Here is a 20,440-nt window from a genome sequence, read left to right on the forward strand (position 1 = left end):
GCTCAGGTTATCACCTACATCATTTACGTAAATCAGGAACTGCAGAGGGCCTATGACACTACCTTGCAAAATGCCAGATATCACTTCTGTTCCACTCGATGATTTACCGTCTATCACTATGAACTGTGACCTCTCTGAGAGGAAATCATGAATCAAGTCACACAACTGAGACGATACTCCATATGCACGCAATTAAATTAATAGTCACTTGTGAGGAACAGTATCAAAAGCCTTCTGCAAATCTAGGAATATGGAATCAATATGAGAACCCTTGTCAACAGCACTCATTACTTCTTGGGAATAAAGAGCTATCTGTGTTGCACAAGAATGATATTTTCTGAATCTATGTTGGTTATGTATCAATAAGTCATTTTCTTCAAGGTGACTCATAATTTTCGAGTACAGTATATGCTCCAAAATCCTACTGCAAATTGAGGTCAGTGATATGGGTCTGTAATTCAATGGGTTACTCCTATTTCCCTTCTTGAATATTGGTGTGACCTGTGCTACTTTCCAGTCTTTAGGAACAAATCTTTCATCAAGTGAATGGTTGTACATGATGGCTAAGAAAGGCGCTATTGTGTCTGCATGCTTTGAAAGGAACCTGACTGGTATAACATCTGGACCTGAAGACGTGCCTTTATTAAGTGATTTGAGTTCTTTCAGAACACTTAAGATATCTACTTTTATGTTACTCATGCTAACAGCTGTTCTCGTTTTGAATTCTGGAATATTTAATTCATCTTCTCTCGTGAAGGAATTATGGAAAACTGTATTTAGTAACTCCACTTTAGTGGCACCATCAGTGGTAACATTTCCATCGCTATCATGCAGTGATGGTATTGACTGTTTTTTGCCACTGGTGTACTTTACATACAACCAGAATCTCTTTGGGTTTTCTACCATATTTTGAGACAATGTTTTGTGGCGGGGTTCGTAGCGACAAACACTTCGCTGTAGAAACGGCTTACGAAGTCACCGCCACACTTTTAATAGCGGGCCGACCAGTCCGCTGGAACAGTGAACAGAAAGATGAAAACCCAAACACTCTGATTAAATAAAAGTCGGTACTTATCTTTATTAACGAAGATACAGAAACACAGTAGTGAACTCCATGTCTACAGAAATCTGTCTAGTTCGAGTCGGAGCGGCTAGGTCAGCGTCGGCTGATGACAAACAACAACTCTGCTGCGATGAACACACAACTGACTAGCAAGTACACAAATCGGTGGCGAGTATACAACTGAGCGGCGAATACAGAACTGTCCTAGTGCTCGTGACTCCAGCGCTTAAGAAGCCAGAAGCCAGCGGTGGCGCGCACAGACTTGTGGCGATTTCCTGTATCGCTGGCGCTGCTTATGCGGACGGCGTCCGGACTTTGATGCTGCCAACCTTTTGGCAGCGGGCTCGGTTGGCATTACTGGCTAGGATATAACACAATGTTTCATTGTGGAAACTATTAAAAGCTTCTCACATTGATGTCTGCACTAAATTTCTAGCTTCCATGAAACTTAGCCAGTCTTGGGGATTTTGCATTCTTCTGAATTTGGCATGCTTTTTTCGTTGCTTCTGCAACAGTGTTCTGACTTGTTTTTCATGGTGGGTCAGTCCCGTCTCTTATTAACTTATGTGGTATGAATCTATCTGTTGCTGTCGGTACTGTATCTTTGAATTTGAGCCATATCTGGTCTACACTCACATAATTAGCTTGGAAGGAATGGAGACTCTATCTTAGGAAGGCATCAAGCGAATTTTTATTTGCTGTTTTAAATAGACATATTTTGTGTTTATTTGTAGTGGTTTTGGTTGATATGGTTTTTAGCCTTGCTACAATGACCTTGTGTTCACTAATCCCTGTATCCATCATGACTCTCTCTATTAGATCAGGATTATTTGTGGCTAAGAGGTCAAGTTTTCGCAATCATTTACAATCCGTGTGGGCTCATGAACTAATTGTTCAAAGTAATTCTCAGAGAAAGCATTTAGTACAATTTTGGAAGATGTTTCCTATCTAACACCAGCTTTGAACATGTATTTTCGCCAACAAATCGAGGGTAGATTGAAGTCTCCACCAATTATAGCTGTATGAGTGGGGTACTTATTTGTAATGAGATTCAAGTTTTCTTTAAAGTTAAAAATGTTCTTGCAATGGGACCTATTAAAATTGGTTGTGTGGCTTAGAAAGTGTTTCATAAGTACTTGAAACACATAAATTCTATTGCTAAAACCAATTTTGATGTAAAAATCTATTGCTTTCTGACACTTAAATCATATCACATAATTTCACTTTTGCAGACATTTCAGTAATGCAGAGCTTGTTAACTGTGCAGATATTAATCACCTGAATTGTATTTTATTTTTTGACTATGGTCTGGTAACTTCAGGGAGCCATGTGCCCTACAGCTGTGGTGATCAGGACTGGTCAAACAGCTGTCACACGGGCAGTCAGACAGCTGTCTTATAATCTATGCAGTTTCATTGTCCTGGTTGAGGGCCCGGGGGCAACGATGGCCAAGAGGCTTCTGCACATGCAGAATATGTGCAATAGGGCTACCTCGTAAGTAGCTTATACTACTGCTAAAGCCTGCCTGCAGGTGAGCTGATGGGTACTTGAGGGCACCCATGCCCCATATAAGAGTGTTTTAAGAGCATGCTCCTATCCTTTGTATTGTCAGAAACAATATGGGTGAGGTTGCAAAGTACAGTAATGCTGGTGAACTTGATCAGGACCAGGCAGACAGATGACATGGTGAGCATCCTATGCTGTGGTACAGTAGGGTGAGAAGCTGTTACCATGTCTGTGGATTGAGCAACCTTGAGGTTTTCCTTGAGCAACATATCCTCTTTTACAATGTTTTCATCAGCACATATCTGTGTGTCAGGTACAGCCTTTCCTGAGATTGCTCACATATGAGTGAATACACCATGAAATACAATGGATATCACCTTAAATTTTGCTACTTATTGGCTCATTGTAAATGAGACTTATCTTGTATTTTCTTGTTATTAAATAAATAATACTGCTCAGACACTACATGCACTCACTGGTCATAGTACTGAACTACCATTTCAATGCATTCTTGGAAACTGAAAGAGAAAGGCTCTCACTGAGGGGAAAGCTGTCTCAGCAGTCATAAACATTTATACTCACAACAAGCCAGAAAGTAATCATGAGGATGGTCTGTACCTGTATCTTGAGAAACAATAAGATAGTGACAGAATCATTTGCTATAGTAATTCTACATCTCACGGCAACTGACCAACATAGGATTTGTTACTATTATGCTCAAACTATACACAAATATTACAGAGATGCTTCAGGAACTCAAATGGGAATTCCTGGAGGGAAGGTGACATTATTTTCAAAGAACACTATTGAGAGACATAAGGGGAGGCAGGGCACCATTGGCCATATATTTTTAATTTGGTTTAATCTGTTTGATAATCATATTAAAAATTTATGACTGATGCTGCCCTTCCTCCTATTTTGGATCTCATTAATATCATCATGGAGCATGCTGTTCCTGATGGAAACAAACCTGAAGGCTATTGAGAAAATTTAGTGAAGTGACATTTGAAGCTGACTTGCAGGACAATTCTACTTCCAACAATTCACATTTCATGCAAGAACCATGAAGATAACAGAAATCAGGGCTCGTATGTAGGAGCATAGATAGTCATTTTCCCCTTGCTCTTTTTGCAAGTGGAATAGGAAAGGAAATGATTAACAGTGGTACAAGATACCATCCACCATCCACCGTATGGTGGCCTGAGAAGTATATATGTAAGTGTAGATGGAGACAAGGGCTGAAGTCAACGATGGGGGCACGGGTGCACACTGGAGTTATTCAGTAAGCAGTTGTTGAGTCTGAAGCTGTTTCTAATTCTGCAGCAGCTTGTGCTCCATCTGTTCCTATAGCAGATGAAGGTGTCACTTATGTTACAGTTGTTGCATTGATGTACCTTCTTTGTATTGCTACTGCATGAATTTCAAAATAGCTAATTCCATAATGAAAATTAAATTGTAAACAACATAACTATCAGAATGAGATTTTCACTCTGCAGCGGAGTGTGCGCTGATATGAAACTTCCCGGCAGATTAAAACTGTATGCACCAACCGAGACTTGAACTCGGGACCTTTGCCTTTCGCGGGCAAGTGCTCTACCATCTGAGCTCAGATGGCTGCGAAAGGCAAAGGTCCAAAGTTCGAGTCTCGGTCGGTGCACACAGTTTTAATCTGCCAGGAAGTTTCATATCAGCGCACACTCTGCTGCAGAGTGAAAATCTCATTCTGGAAACATCCCCCAGGCTGTGGATAAACCATGTCTCCGCAATATCCTTTCTTTCAGGGGTGCTAGTTCTGCATGGTTCGCAGGAGAGCTTCTGTAAAGTTTGGAAGGTAGGAGACGAGGTACTGGCAGAAGTAAAGCAGTGAGGACCGGGCGTGAGTCGTGCTTCGGTAGCTCAGATGGTAGAGCACTTGCCCGCGAAAGGCAAAGGTCCCGAGTTCGAGTCTCGGTCGGTGCACACAGTTTTAATCTGACAGGAAGTTTCAACAATACTATCAGTTTCTGGTTCTAGAATGAACATTACAGTTTTGTCATAAAGTCAGAAAACAAACATAGCTTTGAGTAAATAATTTTGGAGTAGAGGCAACTCACTGCATGCACATGTGCCCCCCCCCACACACACACACACACATACACTCACAAACCTGTGGGTGCGCATTTGTATCTGCGCTGTAGCTTGTTAAAGGATTCATCCAAAAGTTAACAAGTTTTCTTTTTTATTTTTGTGTCTGCGAATGAGTCATTAGTTCTACTATTCACTGTATGATCTCACTTACTCCTAAATTATTTACATTCTGGAAGAACTTCCCCAAACATAGCTTTTAAATGGAGACCAAAATTTATTCAATTTGCAACACCACAATATTATCTAGGTATTGTCTATAAACTCAGATTCTACATCTACATCTACATCTACATGGATACTCTGCAAATCACATTTAAGTGCCTGGCAGAGGGTTCATCGAACCACCTTCACAAGTCTCTATTCTTCCAATTTCGTATTGCGCGCGGAAAGAGCTTTCCGTATGAGCTCTGATTTCCCTTATTTTATCATGGTGATCATTTCTCTCTATGTAGGTCAGTGTCAACAAAATATTTTTGCATTCAAAGGAGAAAGTTGGTGATTGGAATTTCGTGAGAAGATTCCGTCGCAACGAAAAACGCCTTTCTTTTAATGATTTCCAGCCCAAATCCTGCATCATTTCTGTGATACTCTCTCCAATATTTCATAATAATACAAAACGTGCTGCCTTTCTTTGAACTTTTTCAATGTACTCCATCAGTTGTATCTGGTAAGGATTCCACACCACGTAGCAGTATCCTAAAAGAGGATGGACAAGCATAGAGTAGGCAGTCTCCTTAGTAGGTCTGTTACATAATTGACTGAAGACAGCACATACTAGCAAAACAACTGATGCAACAGACTTCTGTTGAATGCAACAAGTTAAGTCACTGTACAAAGAAGGATAAAAAATGCAAAAAAGAAGAAATAATGGTATATGTCTCAGTTGGTATTATAGAATGATACCAAGACAATTGAAAGTTAATGTCCACTGACTGGATATCGGTGGCTGAGGGCGGTAAAAATTGGGGCATGGTAGTCACTGCCTGCCTCAAATGAAAGGTAAAAACAACTCATGTCAAGCAAGCAGAAAGGCCAGTGGAGCCCTGGAATTCTGTAGCCATTGAGGAAAGGGTAACTTGACCAACATTGTATCTAGTGGGAATTCAGAGCTATGATAGTGTCATGTCAAGTTGCAAATATTATTACAAATATTAATCCTGTAAACCTTGCATAGATTTGGTTCCACAGCTTAGAATGATCCTACAGAAATTTCAGATAAATCAAAATGCTCACAGTAATTAGAAAAATTCATTACCACTTTGCTAATAACCAACTAAGAAAATTAAGTAAGATTCAGTAGTATGCCTGTGTCAATACTTATACTAAATACACACATCAAAATAAGTTTTGCATCATCCCGGTTCCCAGAACTCCTCAAGATAGGTGTTGACTGTGGATATTGTATCACAGACACAGTCCCTTTGACTGTTCATAGATGTCACTAAACCCACCCAAAGATGTAAACAACCATGCATGAGCAGCATCTATTGGATGGATGGGGTCCGACAGTCGATCACTTCCAGTCATTCCACCAGGAAGGGGGTACACGGCTCTTGTATCTGTAGTTCAGCCATGCCTAGACGGTCAATACTATGGCTCAATTGTGTCTGCATTGTTACTTTGTCCCAGGAAAGGTTCTCAACAAGGGAAAAGTCCACGCATCTTGCAGTGTTCCAAAGCAATGTTGTTTGGACATGGAGGAGATATAGAGAACAGGAACTGTTGATGACATACCTGCTCGGGTCACCCAAAGGCTACGACTGCAGTGGATGACTGCTACCTACAGATTATGGCTCAGAGGAACCCTGACAGCAACGCCACCATGTTGACTAGTGCTTTACGTGCAGCCACAGGACGTCATGTTACAACTCAAACTGTGCACAATAGCTGCATGATGTGCAACTACACTTCCAACATCCACAGTGAAGCCTATCTTTGCAACCATGACACCATGCAGCATGGTAAAAATGGGCCCAATAACATCTGATTGGATCGCTCAGGACTGGCATCATGTTCTCTTCACTGATGAGTATCACATATGCCTTCAACCAGACAACTGTCGGAGACATGTTTGGAGGCCACTCAGTCAGGCTGAATGCCTTAGACACACTGTCCAGGGAGTGCAGCAAGGTGGAGGTTCCTTGCTGTTTTGGGGTGGCATTATGTGGGGCTGACTTATGCTGTTAGTGGTCATGGAAGGCACTGTAATGGCTGTACAATACATGAATGCCATCCTCTGACCGATAGTACAACCACATTGGCATCATGCTGGTGAGGCATTCATCTTCATGGCCAACAATTTGTACCCCCATTGTGCACATCTTATGAATGACTTCCTTCAGAATAATGACATTGCTCGTCTAGAGTGCCCAGCATGTTCTCCAGACATTAACCCTATTGAACATATTGGGATAGATTAAAAAGGTCTGTTAATGGACGTGACCCACCAACCACTCTTAGGGATCTACGCTGAATTGCTGTTGAGGAATGGGACAATCTGGACCAATAGTGCCTTGATGAACTTGTGGATAGTATACCACAACGAATACAGGCATGCATCAATGCAAGAGGATGTGTTACTGGGTATTAGAGGTACAAGTGTGTACAGCAATCTGGACCACCACCTCTGAAGGTCTCATTCTGTGGTGGTACAACATGCAATGTGTGGTTTCCATGAGCAATAAAAAGGGCAGAAATTATGTTTATGTTGGTCTCTATTCCAATTTTATGTACAGGTTCCAGAACTCTCAGAACCAAGATGACGCAAAACTTTTTTTTGATGTGTGTACATATAAAAATTAACATCATGTAGATGCATACAGCCATGTTCACAAACAAGGTGTCAGACAATAACTGAAGGAGTCAGTTGTCAATACTGATCATACTGTATCACAAGCTAAAGCACAACCAATATTACAGCTTATTTTAAACATGTGATTATTTAGGTGTGCCAGAGCAGTGAATCTTCCATTTATGAATAGGACTCCCATCTTTCAGATGATGTACCTTCACATATAGTAAGCCAGGTCATGACTGTACTGGGTATCTCTCCTAAGAGTGGTGAGGCACATTTTCCTCTGGCATTTGGTAAGTATAACAATTACATTTTTACAGTGTGTAGCTGGAGCCAGCCCAAACACAGACTACTCACTACATCTTCCATGTGATGCCTAGTCTCAACCGAAGGCATTGGTTTGTTTCCCATTACAAACAAAATGATTTTTAAACTGGCATTTTATACATCCAGCAAGAAAGAAGTCCCAACTTAGTCCAGTTGAATATTAATTTTATCAATACATATTAATAGGAACAGTAAAACACAAAGAGCAACCTGAAAACCAACAGTGATGGCATCTCCCATGCCCGCATTGACTGCTAGTGCCATGCAGTGCTGCTCAGTTGCTACTGGAGTACTCATTATTCCTCCTGTTTTAATGTCCCCTTTAATACATAATGATAAAACAAATATTGTACTAGACTAATTCAGGACTGTTCTAGTAAACAGGCATGTAAAATTTTGCATTAAAAATAATTTTGTTTGTACCAGGAAACAAATCAATGCACATAAAGACATGATGAGTAGTATGTGTTTCAGCTGACTCCAGCTACAAATTGCAAAAATGAAATTGCAAATATCTGCCAAAACACCAGGAAAATTGCACCTGAAGACATTTAGGAGAGACCCCTGGTAGAAGAGACATACAAAGGTATCTGCAGTCAGTCATCTCCAGATAATGAAGAAGCCTTGAGGTAGTATTCAAATGCAACACAGCCTGAATACTGAGTAGAATTTATAAAATGATAAAACTATCTGTATGTGAAAATTACTGGTTATTTTTTGTTGTAAATTCCATATATCAACTGCTGCAATGATAAATATATTGAACTAAAAAAAACCTGATTTCAAATTATATTTTAAATTTAATTTCATGTTTCAAAGGCTTTTAACAAATATGAAGTCTTATTATTTTGTGATTTAATGAAAATTATTCAAAAGTTACATGCCTGAGGTGAATCCAAAATTTGTGCCACCAAAGAAGACATAAAAGTTAACTGAAGCATTCATCTCAAGCATTTCCTCTAGACGTGTCACAATTGCACCTGTATTTACTCTTTGGTATCTTTCTCCCCAATGAGACAACCAACCAGGATAGAACTCTGAGTTAACTAGAGGTCCTTGTGGTTCATGGCGCCTCATAGCACTGAATGAAGATGCCACATTTGAACCTGAAACAAGTGTGACAAAAAGGTAAATAAATCTTAAGTTGTGCAACATGCATAGAAGCTGGTGTAATCATGAACATGAGTAAATTAACTTTAGAAATGATTTAAACTGAAACAATAATGGAATTTTCACGTGAAACCTACAATAGTTGGGGAAAAATTATTCTACAAATGAAGATCATGATTATATAATGTTGTGAAATGTTGTTGAGGATGTGTCAATAACAGAAAAAAAGCATTACTTTCATTTCATATGATGATTGTGTCAAGTAGAGTTTCTGATGGGTAAATTAATCCAACCGTATTTTCCATTGACAAAATGTACTGCAGTAGGAAGTTATCCTCTTTTGGATTCTGTGTTAAGCCATACATAGCACCACTATTTCATGTGCAACTTAATTATAGCAATAATATCATTTTACTACACTGGTAAAAAATCCATCCATTTGCTTCTTATGTTATACTAAGTTTGTTGCCTACAAGGGCATTGTCTGGTTAATGGGCACTGTGACAGTTCGTTACCAAAATATCAAAACTGGTGATCAGAAGTGTGGAGCATGTATATAGTCATGTGCAAAATGGCAGTTGTTGTCTGAAGCATAGAGATAATTTGAAACTTATAGATAGGAACAGAAAATAAGTAAATGAGCACATCTATAGTAAAAAATATTTCCTCGATATGGAATGGAAACTCAGTATTAATGGCAAAACTATAATGAAGGCTGTGGTACATTTTAGGAGGAAGAATACTGTTTTTTATATAAAGAGGTACATAATTATGCCCTAATGTGATACATAAAATGTATATAGCTTTAGTCACTGTGCTGATGAAAATGAAATAAGCAACAAATGTATTGCAGATAGTGGAATCTCTGTGAGATGATGAAGCTTACACATTGTTTCAAGGGGAGGAAACATTTGAAAATACATTGTTACATGTAATGTACAAAGAATTTCTACTATTTTTATAGAAACCCTCATAGTAGAATATTAAGAATCAGTGAACGGCAAAATATGCAACTATAAAACGAGGTTCTCTCCTAAACACAGTACATGAAGCTGAAAAAATTTCTCCTTTTGCCATGTTTGATTTCGACCCAAAATGAACATGCTTAACTGAATGAATGTTCTGTTATTATAATTACTTTTATTATTATTGTTGTTTTGGTTGTACTACTTCTTACGGTATTTAAAATAAATGACAATAAATGAAGAAATAAACTTGGGTTTCATGAAATAAGAATTTTATAGAGAAACTGTGAATTTATTTTAGTTTCGTATCAAACTGAAATTACAATGAACAATGTTGAAGAATACCTTTTGTGCTATCTCCAATTTAAGGAATTTGATCAGTACTACAATACAGTTGCTGGTCTCTTGAGCCTAATTTGCTACAAATTTAATTCACATATAAACACTGTATTGTGGTTAGTGTAGATAATCCTGTCAGGTGATATTTTAAATAAAACAATGAATTCATTTCCAGGAAGTAGGATATAGCCCAATGTTTGGTGTGTTCATTTATGCCATGAGATAAAGGATAATAGAATGAGACTATTCAATTCACTTAGCTCTTTCAAACACTGAGTGAAAACATAGGTGCACTCTTCTAATGAGAAATTTCTTTTACCATGCCGTTGCCTTTCCAGGTGAGTTGAATTAATAGAAAATTCTCAGATTTCCAACTGGGTGAGTTTGCTGAAATGATAGCATCTTACAAAACATTGGGCACAGCTTTTCCAGTATATGAAGTCAATTTTATCTTTCCTGTTGAAGGATGACAGCTTCCATGCTGCTTTAACTGCTGCTTTCTTCCTGTGATTAAGAGCTGGACATCTATCTAAGGCACAGTAACAAACTGTTGCATGTTGTATTTCTTTTAAATGAGACTTTTGTTTTCACAATTGCTTTTCAGTCAACATTGAATAAAGATGTGTCTCCTTTTGCACAAAACAGTCCCATGGAATGTTATTCACATAAAATGTACCATACTCCTTCTGATACAGCTATTACATACACCTAAAATAACTCATTATCCAGTTCCACATATAGCTCTTTCTCAATTTTTGCATCTGTGGTTATAGTTTTGCTATGTACTACACACTGATCATCTTCAAGAGAAGATAGACCATGGCTGAACTCGACTGTGCATTTTTAACATCTGAAAAATAATGAGCAGGTTTGTAAGCCTTCACTCACTTTTCAATTTCCATTCATTATAACCCATCCTGAAGAAAGTTTTTATAATGGGGTTGTATTCTATTTTATCAATTTGAACAAAGTGCACACAATATGACAACTTTATGGGTCACATAAACAACTGGCTAGTTAGTTAGTTACTTGTTCAACAACTGAGATTCATGATAGCTGATATGACTTCACTGTCTTCTTGATATTTACCTAAAATCTTTCAAGGAAACTACAAAAACCTAATTCAGGAAGGTTTTATGGAAGATTAATCGCCACTAATTCCAAATGTGAATATAATACATTAAGTAATACACCATCTCACTCATCGCATGTCTTCAAGAATATCAAACATGTAGAAGACGTCTTCTGAATAGTGAATGATGATGAAGGGTGCAACCAGCTCAAGAGTTTCACCATATGCCCATTACATCCATATCTACATCTACATCTACATCTACATCTACATCTACATCTACATCTACATCTACATCTATATCTATACTCCGCAAGCCAACTGATGGTGTGTGGCGGAGGGTGCTTTGAGTACCTCTATCGGTTCTCCCTTCTATTCCAGTCTTGTATTGTTCATGGAAAGAAAGATTGTCGATATGCCTCTGTTGGGCTCTAATCTCTCTGATTTTATCCTCATGATCTCTTTGCAAGGTATACATAGGATATACTGCTTGACTCCTTGGTGAAGGTATGTTCTCAAAACTTCAACAAAATCCCGTACCAAGCTACTGAGCGTCTCTCTTGCAGAGTCTTCCACTGAAGTTTATCTGTCATCTCCATAATGCTTTCACAATTACTAAATGATCCTGTAATGAAGCACGCTGCTCTCCGTTGGTTCTTCTCTATCTCTTCTATCAAAACCATCTGGGGTATGGATCCCACACCCTTGAGCAGTATTCAAGCAGTGGGCAAACAAGTGTACTGTAACCTACTTCCTTTGTTTTCGGATTGCATTTGCTTAGGATTCTTCCAATGAATCTCAGTCTGGCATCTGCTTACCAATGATTAATTTTATATGGTCATTCTATTTTAAATCGCTCCTAATGCCTACTCCCAGATAATTTATGGAATTAATTGCTTCCAGCTGCTGACCTGCTATATTGTAGCTAAATGGTAAAGGATCTTTCTTTCTATGTATTTGCAGCACATTACACTTGTCTGCATTGAGATTCAATTGCCATTCCCTGCACCATGCATCAATTTGTTGCAGGTCCTCCTGCATTTCAGTACAATTTTCCATTGTTACAACCTCTCGATACACTACAGCATAATTTGCAAAAAGCCTCAGTGAACTTCCAATGTTATCCACAAGGTCATTTATATATATTGTGAATAGCAACAGTCCTACAACACTCCCCTGCAGCACACCTGAAATCACTCTTACTTTGGAAGACTTCTCTCCATTGAGAATAATGTGCTACATTCTGTTACCTAGGAATTCTTCAATCCAATCACACAATTGATCTGATAGTCCATATGCTCTTACTTTGTTCATTAAACGACTGTGGGGAACTGTATCAAGTGCCTTGCAGAAGTCAAGAAACACGGTGTCTACCTGGGAACCTATGTCTATGGCCCTCCGAGTCTCGTGGACGAATAGCAAGAGCTGTGTTTCACACGATCGGCTTTCTCAAAACCCATGCTGATTCCTACAGGGTAGATTCCTAGTCTCCAGAAAATTCATTATACTCGAACATAATGTGTTCCAAAATTCTACAACTGATCGATGTTGCAGATATAGGTCTATATTCCTAGTCTCCAGAAAATTCATTATACTCGAACATAATGTGTTCCAAAATTCTACAACTGATCGATGTTGCAGATATAGGTCTATAGTTCTGCACATTTGTTCGACATCCCTTCTTGAAAATGGGGATGACCTGTGCCCTTTTCCAATCTTTTGGAATCCTATGCTCTTCTAGAGACCTACAGTACACTGCTGGAAGAAGGGTGGCAAGTTCTTTTGCATACTCTGTGTAAAATTGAACTGGTATCCCATCAGTTCCAGCGGCCTTTCCTCTTTTGACTGATTTTAATTGTTTTTCTATCCCTCTGTCATCTATTTCAATATCTACCATTTTGTCATCTGTGCAACAATCTAGAAAAGGAACTACAGTGCAGTCGTCCTTGGTGAAACAGCTTTGGAAAAAGACATTTAGTACTTGGGCCTTTAGTCTGTCATCCTCTGTTTCAGTATCATTTTGGTCACAGAATGTCTGGACATTTTGTTTTGATCCACCTACTGCTTTGACATAAGACCAAAATTTCTTAGGATTTTCTGCCAAGTCAGTACATAGAACTTTAGTTTCAAATTCATTGAATGCTTCCCACCTTTCATCTGATCTTTTTTTGTCATACCTAGTTGAGATAGTACTCTCTAAGGTATTCAAGATGAGCAATTAACTGTATGAAATAGCTGATACAACTGATCTGATCTCAAGAGCTTTTAAATGTTTAGACCCTGTATTACTTATACACCACCTCCTTTTCATTGACACAATGTACATAGTGAAGTTCCAAAATAATGCTTTTGTCCTGCAAATTATTTCTGATTCTTTTGGTCTGGTCTCAAAATATTCCTTAACACTGTACAAAAATGCTGTTTTAAGCACCTCTTAGTTTTGTTTTGAAAACTGTTAGTGCTTTTATATTTTCTAAACTGCTTGGTAATTTGTTGTATAATAAACAATCTGCTTTAGTAGGATCTTCATTGGTCAGTTGTAGTCAGGTACTGTTGATGGGATAGTTGCTGTATCTTGCTACTACTACAAGTGAATGTGAGTGCACTAAGTGTAGGGTCACCGTGTGTGTGTGTGTGTGTGTGTGTGTGTGTGTGTACTTAAATCAACCACCAACCATGTCAGCGTGGCCGGGCACTAGAGGCTACCTGTAGGAAATGTGCACATTGTTTGTCTTGTTTTGTCTTGTTTCATGTGGAGTCACAAGAGGCTGATTTCCATTATTGTTCAGAGGTTTATGGATAAGATCATATATGTATTACTTGGATCTGTTTTGTGCATTACTTGGTTAATACATGACTGGTGACCAGGATGGGATGGTTTCTGCGTGTTCTGTATTTAAGTGTGGTTTCGTCAGGTTTAGTCATTATGGATGCTGTGCCACCAGGCCTGATTGAACAGTTTACTTCAGCAGTAACCACTTTGTCAGCTTCCATTAACAGAGGGAGTAATGTTCCACTGGTATATTCACCCACTGTTCTTCCATATGATGATTCAACCTAGGATTGGGAAGCTTACCAAAAAAGACTCAGAGTGCATTTTTTGTCTTTTGGTGTGATAGACTCGCAGTTTAGCAAAGCCTTATTCCTCTTGTGGGTTCCACCTAAGGTGTAGCAATTACTGTGTTAGCATGCCCCTTCACAAGAACTGAAAGCTCTTACTTTTGATCACATGCACAGTTTATTGTCCAATTATCATAAAAAATGGATGTATGTCACAGCAACATAAGTTGAATTCTACTGATGCCGCAAGAAACCAAACCAGTCATAGAGGGAGTGGGCAGCCAAACTTCAAGGACTTAGCTGTAAGTGTCTGTTCATAACTGATGCCCATAGTGATTCTTATGCAGACTGTATGGTCTGTGATGCATTCATGTGTTTAGATCTGGACAAGGAAGTGTGACAGAAGGCCTTCACTCTGTGGAAACCATCTGTTGGCAGAAGTTTTGCAAATAGCACAATCTTTTGAAGTTTCTCAGGCAGCAGGTGACCAAACTAAAGCATGGGGCAATATGGCAGTAGTGTCACAAAATGTGCCCACTATGATGATAGATAGCTTGCATGAGGGAGTGGCAGTAACAGCAGTAAACATACAGGCCCAGCACCAAGCAGACTATGGTTGGTCCAAGCAGCCAGGGCCACCACCCCACCATCTTCTCTGTTTCCATCTTGTCCTTCCTCTTTTGTCCACCATGAATGTTCAGCATGTCCTAAGCATTGAGCTACTTGTAATGCTTGCCAGAAGAAAGGCCACATCACCTCTGCATGTCATTTCCCAGGCATTGCTCAGGATATTGACACAGATGTAAATTGTGTGGGACTCCAATGCTTGTGATTTCTCCCAAGTTGCTTATCAAGTTAAGTCAAACCGATGAAACCAATCACATGGAAACTGGTCAGTTATAACAAATAGAACACTACAGTGTTGGGACAATTTATGGCATCTGCCTCATACATGTCAGAGGTTTGTTCCATTACATTTGTGGTGGTTGCTGATGCCAGTGTTGTGATCTGGTTCAGGATGGTCGCATTTCAGGCATTTGGATTTTCTATCACTGACACAGTTCACCTTGTGTCTGATCAGTTACCATATTCTTAACTGGAAACACTGTGTGAGGAGATTTCACACTAGTTCTCAAAAGGTATGGGGTGTACTATGAATTATTCTACTTATATTTCTTTGAAATCCATGACTTGGCCTCATTTTTGTCATGTGTGTCCTATTCCTGTGGCCATGATAGATCAAGTGAAAGCAGAATTAGACAGACTTCAATCTCTAGGGGTGGTGTAACCTGTTAAAGCTAGTCAATGGTGTCTCCCCTGATTGTAATTCATAAACCATCAGGGAAACTTTGCCTCTGTATCGACTTCAGTACTATTATCAATGTGCAGTTGATCATGGATAAGTATCCTTTCCAATGCCAGGAGGAACTGTTGGTGAAAATATGTGGTGGCCAGTACTTCTCTAAAACTGATTTGTCTGAAGCATATCTGCAGGTTTCTGTGGATAGACAGTCTTGGTGGGTCATGATTTTGTGTACTCCTTTTGATCTCTATCAGTATTTGTGCCTTCCTTCTTTTGGTGTGGCTACTGCCCATGCTAGTTTCCAACAGTTTTTAGAGGAACTGACTATTCCTGTCATGAGCTGCATTAATTATCTGACTGATACTGTTGTCACAGGCTCTTCCATGATTCATCAGTTGAAAACTTTTTTTTACTTTGACTTCTGTCCTACAGTCCACAGGCTTGTGGTATAACCTCATTAAATTTCACATTTTTCAATTTTCTGTTATTTATTTGGGGTTCAAAGTCTCACAGGATGGTATTCGTCCTCTGCCAGACCTCATCTCTGCTGTTGTGTCTATACATCACCCTTCATGTGCAAGGGAGCTTCATTCCTTCCTTGGGAAGAACGCCTACTACCATAAATTCCTGCTGGGGGTGACCACAATGGCCCACCCATTTCATGCTTTGCTATACAAGGACCCACCTATTTGCTGGAGCCCGGATTGTGACCGTGCTTTTCAAATACTTTCAGCCCATTCTTTAGCTATGTTCTCTCTAGACCAGCTCATAGTTTTGGCAACTGATGCCTCACAGTATGGCCTCCACATAGTACTAGTGCACCAGTGTGCCAACAGCTCTGAACAACCCATTGCTTTCAGCAGCCTCTCAGGTGGAAAAAAGAGGCTCTTGACATAGTCTCAAGAAATTTCATGTTTTTAGTATGGCTCCAAGTTTCACCTTATTACTGACCATAAACACTTAGTTTCCTTGTTTAACCCTCACACTTCCTTGCCTCACAAGGCAGCACACTGCCTACAATGCTGGGTGCTGGCCAGGGATTGATGACAAAATTGTCCATTTTGTCACGGCTTGTGAGCAGCGTGTCTAACAAAGGCAGCACCCAGAGTTTCTCTGTCCCTCTGACCTGCTCCACACCAGCCATGGGTACACATTCATGTAGACTTTCTGGGTCTCTTCATGAGTTCCTATTGGCTCTTTATTGTTGATGCATTTTCCCAGTTTCCTTACATTCTCCAATGTGCATCAATGTCAGATGAGGTGGCAATTCATATGTTTTTGGGTTTATTTTTTCTATTGAGGGGTTGCACTATACCTTAGTTTCCAATAATGGGACTCAGCTCATTTCTCATACCTTTCAGTTGTGTTGTCCCTGTAGCGGCATTATCATGTTATTGCCTTCACCATTCCTCCATCAATCAAATGGTGAGGTGGAATGACTAGTGCATATGTTCAAGTCCCAAATGAAAAAGTTGGTTGATGCATTTTCCCAGTTTCCTTACATTCTCCAATGTGCATCAATGTCAGATGATGTGGCAATTCATGTGTTTTTGGGTTTATTTTTTCTATTGAGGGGTTGCACTGCACCTTAGTTTCCAATAATGGGACCCAGTTCATTTCTCATACCTTTCAGTTGTGTTGTCCCTGTAGTGGCATTATCATGTTATGCTTTCACCATTCCACCATCAATCAAATGGTGAGGTGGAATGACTAGTGCATATGTTCAAGTCCCAAATGAAAAAGTTTGTTGTGGATTCTTCACTGGACAATGCCCTTCTCTGAGCACCTATTGCTTCACTCCTATGGAGAAGTGGAGCCTGGTTGAGTTTCTTCACTGCCAGCAGCCACACACACTCATCCACCTTGTGCAGTCTGCACCACACCTGCCATGGTCAAGTTTGTCCAACCCCGTTGTACAAGGATCGCCGGTGTGGGCCTGATGGTTTGGTCACCATCCCACGTGGATACCATCTACTGTTGTCCTGCTGGGGATGTCATCGTTATGAGATCCATATGGTTGATGGGCTGGTGACCACTTTGATCAGTGGCAGTGCCGATGGCTGACGGGAACTTCCAAGTTCATGTGTGCTCTCCTGTGGCTACAGTCTGCCCCACTGCCCTCCACCTCTGGCCCATCATTGCATGCTGTGGAGGTGGTCCTGTCCCATTGGCTGCCTCCTCCACATGCAGTGCCCTGGGTTTCCAGCTTCCTGGTGCTGGATGCTGGTCCATCTCTGGCCTCAGGTCCATTGCAGGAGCCTGCTGCTCCATTCAGGCCACCTCCACAAGTCCCGTCGCCATCATTGCCTCAGCCACTGTCACTGGTGAGCACAATCCCATCTCTTCTGCACTGAAACCTTCCTGCTGATGATGATACAGAGATGGTGATGGCACCCCCACCCCCAGTGCTGTTATCAGGTGGCGCAGGGCCCCATAACCTTCGGGCATGCCTGCGTCTCCTCATGTTGTTATAACGTCAAGTTGAACACATATATTTCAAAACGACACAACACATGTAAGTCACTGAGCAAGTTGACAAAGCATGACATGTGAACATGGTAACATTCAAATGAGCACTGCATCCAAGTCTAGTGGCCACTGGCTGGCTGGCCGCTTAGGTGGCGGGGCTGCTGCGTGGCTGGCAGACAGCGCCGCATGTAGAGGACCTGCGTAATTGCACGGCAGCACTTTGAATGATCGGTGAGTCACAACACTTTTCCCCCCTTTGAAATTTTTGCACTGGTCTTGATGAAGGTGGCCTGTAGCTCGCTAATGTCCATAGGCATTGTTTGACTGGCTGTAAAGTCTCGAGGAGGAGGCTTCCTGTACGGACCCCATGATAACGGATCGAGATGACAGGAGATGTAGGGTGCACCAATCTGCCCATTGCAGCAAGTCTGGTTGTTATAACAGGAGACATGGGAAATGTGTCCGCGTCCGTAGGAGAAGGAGGCAAGTAGAGTTGCTCTGACAGATGATGGTCATCTGGTTCCTGTATGGGCACGTCTCCTGGTGGCGTCAGTTCTTGTGCTGGCACCGATATGATGGTGAGAGGACTGCGTTGTGAGTAATGAGAGATTCCAGTATCCTGAGCATCAGGTAGAGGCGAAGGTGGTATAGCGGCATCAGGAACAGGCATTGCCAGCACATGAGGCCGAAGCTGGTCCGAATGACGCACTGCAACACCCGTGTCCGTCTGGATTTCATACAGGCGTCGGTCACGGTGTCGTAAGATGCAGCCTGGACTCCATTTTGGCTGCCTGCCATATCCCCGTACCCATACAAGGTCGTCGGCGGTGAACCGGCCAAGTGAAGGCACCCGCGGCCATGAGGTGGAAGGCTGCAGAAGATGAAGTAGTGTGCGGGGCTGTTGGCCATGTAAGAGATCAGCCGGGCTGTGGTCGCCCATGGGGGTGAAACGGTAAGAAGCCAGAAATTGGAGAAGCGCATCATCAGCAGCAGAAGAAGTCAGGAGTTTCCTCATCTGAGCCTTAAATGTGTGGACCAGTCGTTCAGTCTCACCATTTGATTGTGGATGAAATGGAGGGTCCGTGACATGCATAACGCCATGACGAGCACAAAAATCCGCAAATTCGGAAGAGGCAAATTGCGGACCATTATCAGTAACAAGAGTAGAGGGAAGGCCTTCCAAAGAAAAAATGCAGGCGTGAGCATTTATAGTTGCCACGGTGGTAGGCGACGTGCAATGGAAAATGAAAGGAAAGTTAGAGTAGGCATCAATTACGAGAAGCCAATAAGTACCTAAAAAAGGTCCCGCGAAGTCAGCATGAATGTGCTCCCAGGGCATCCCAGGAAAGGCCACGGTGGCAAAGATGACTTCGGGGTGGCGGCCTGTGACACACAAGGGCCGCAGGCAGCGACCATGTGTGCTATTTCAGAGTCAATGCCAGGCCAGTACACATGATGGCGCGCCAGAGATTTTGTGCGAGAGACACCCCAGTGCCCTTGGTGAAGGAGGCTCTAGACTGAAGCACGCAAAGATGCAGGTACCACAAGACATGGTGAAGCATTTTCGGTGGAAAGGAGGATAACACCATCCCTAGCCGTGAGGCGGTAACGCAAAGCGTAGTAGTTCCACAACGGATCAGAAGTCTTAGCTGACAGACGATCTGGCCAACCCTTCTGAATGCAGCGTAAAACCCGGGAGAGGGTAGGGTCAGAACCTGTAGCAGCCGCCAGCCGGTCCCCGGTGATAGGGAACCCATCCACAACCCGCTGCTCGGTAACATCCAGGTGGAAACGCAAAAGTTCGTCCCTATCGAATGCCAGATCAGGACCCATGGGAAGGTGAGACAGTGCATCAGCATTCACATGTTGAACCATTGGCCGGAAATGAATCTCATAATTGAAACGAAATGAGTAAAGAGCCCAACGCTGGAGGCGGTGTGCAGCCTTGTCGGGAAGTGACGTTGATGGATCAAACAAGGAAACAAGTGGTTTGTAATCCGTAACAAGATGAAATTTGGATCCATAGAGAAAAATACCAAACTTATGAAGAGCATAAATAATGGCCGAAGCTTCTTTTTCAATTTGAGAATACTTTTGTTGGGCATCCGTGAGCATTTTGGAGTCATAAGCAATGGGTTGTTCAGAACCATCAGAAAAACGGTGCACAAGGACTGCACCGACCCCGTATTGAGAAGTGTCCATGGCAAGAACAAGATGTTGGCCAGGTTGATAAGTAGGCAGGCATGGGGCCTGTTTCCGCATAGTCTTCAATTTCTGGAAAGCTGCATCGCATGATGTGGACCAG

General features: G+C 41.2%; 1 protein-coding gene and 1 non-coding gene across 3 annotated transcripts in view; one reads left to right on the forward strand and one right to left on the reverse strand.

Annotated features, from left to right (window-relative positions):
* Positions 1 to 20,440, reverse strand: part of LOC126183607 (beta-galactosidase-like) — a 315,494-nt gene that overhangs the window by 88,178 nt on the left and 206,876 nt on the right. For both annotated transcript variants that reach the window (XM_049925719.1, XM_049925718.1), the window contains exon 7: positions 8,702 to 8,923. In XM_049925719.1, coding sequence (XP_049781676.1) covers positions 8,702 to 8,923 — 222 coding nt within the window. The remainder of the gene's footprint in view (positions 1 to 8,701; positions 8,924 to 20,440) is intronic.
* Positions 4,455 to 4,528, forward strand: Trnas-cga (transfer RNA serine (anticodon CGA)). The gene has a single exon. It is a non-coding gene; the product is annotated as a tRNA-Ser (tRNA).

This window comes from Schistocerca cancellata, chromosome 4 (assembly GCF_023864275.1).
Source record: "Schistocerca cancellata isolate TAMUIC-IGC-003103 chromosome 4, iqSchCanc2.1, whole genome shotgun sequence".
In the NCBI taxonomy this organism is placed as follows: domain Eukaryota; kingdom Metazoa; phylum Arthropoda; class Insecta; order Orthoptera; family Acrididae; genus Schistocerca; species Schistocerca cancellata.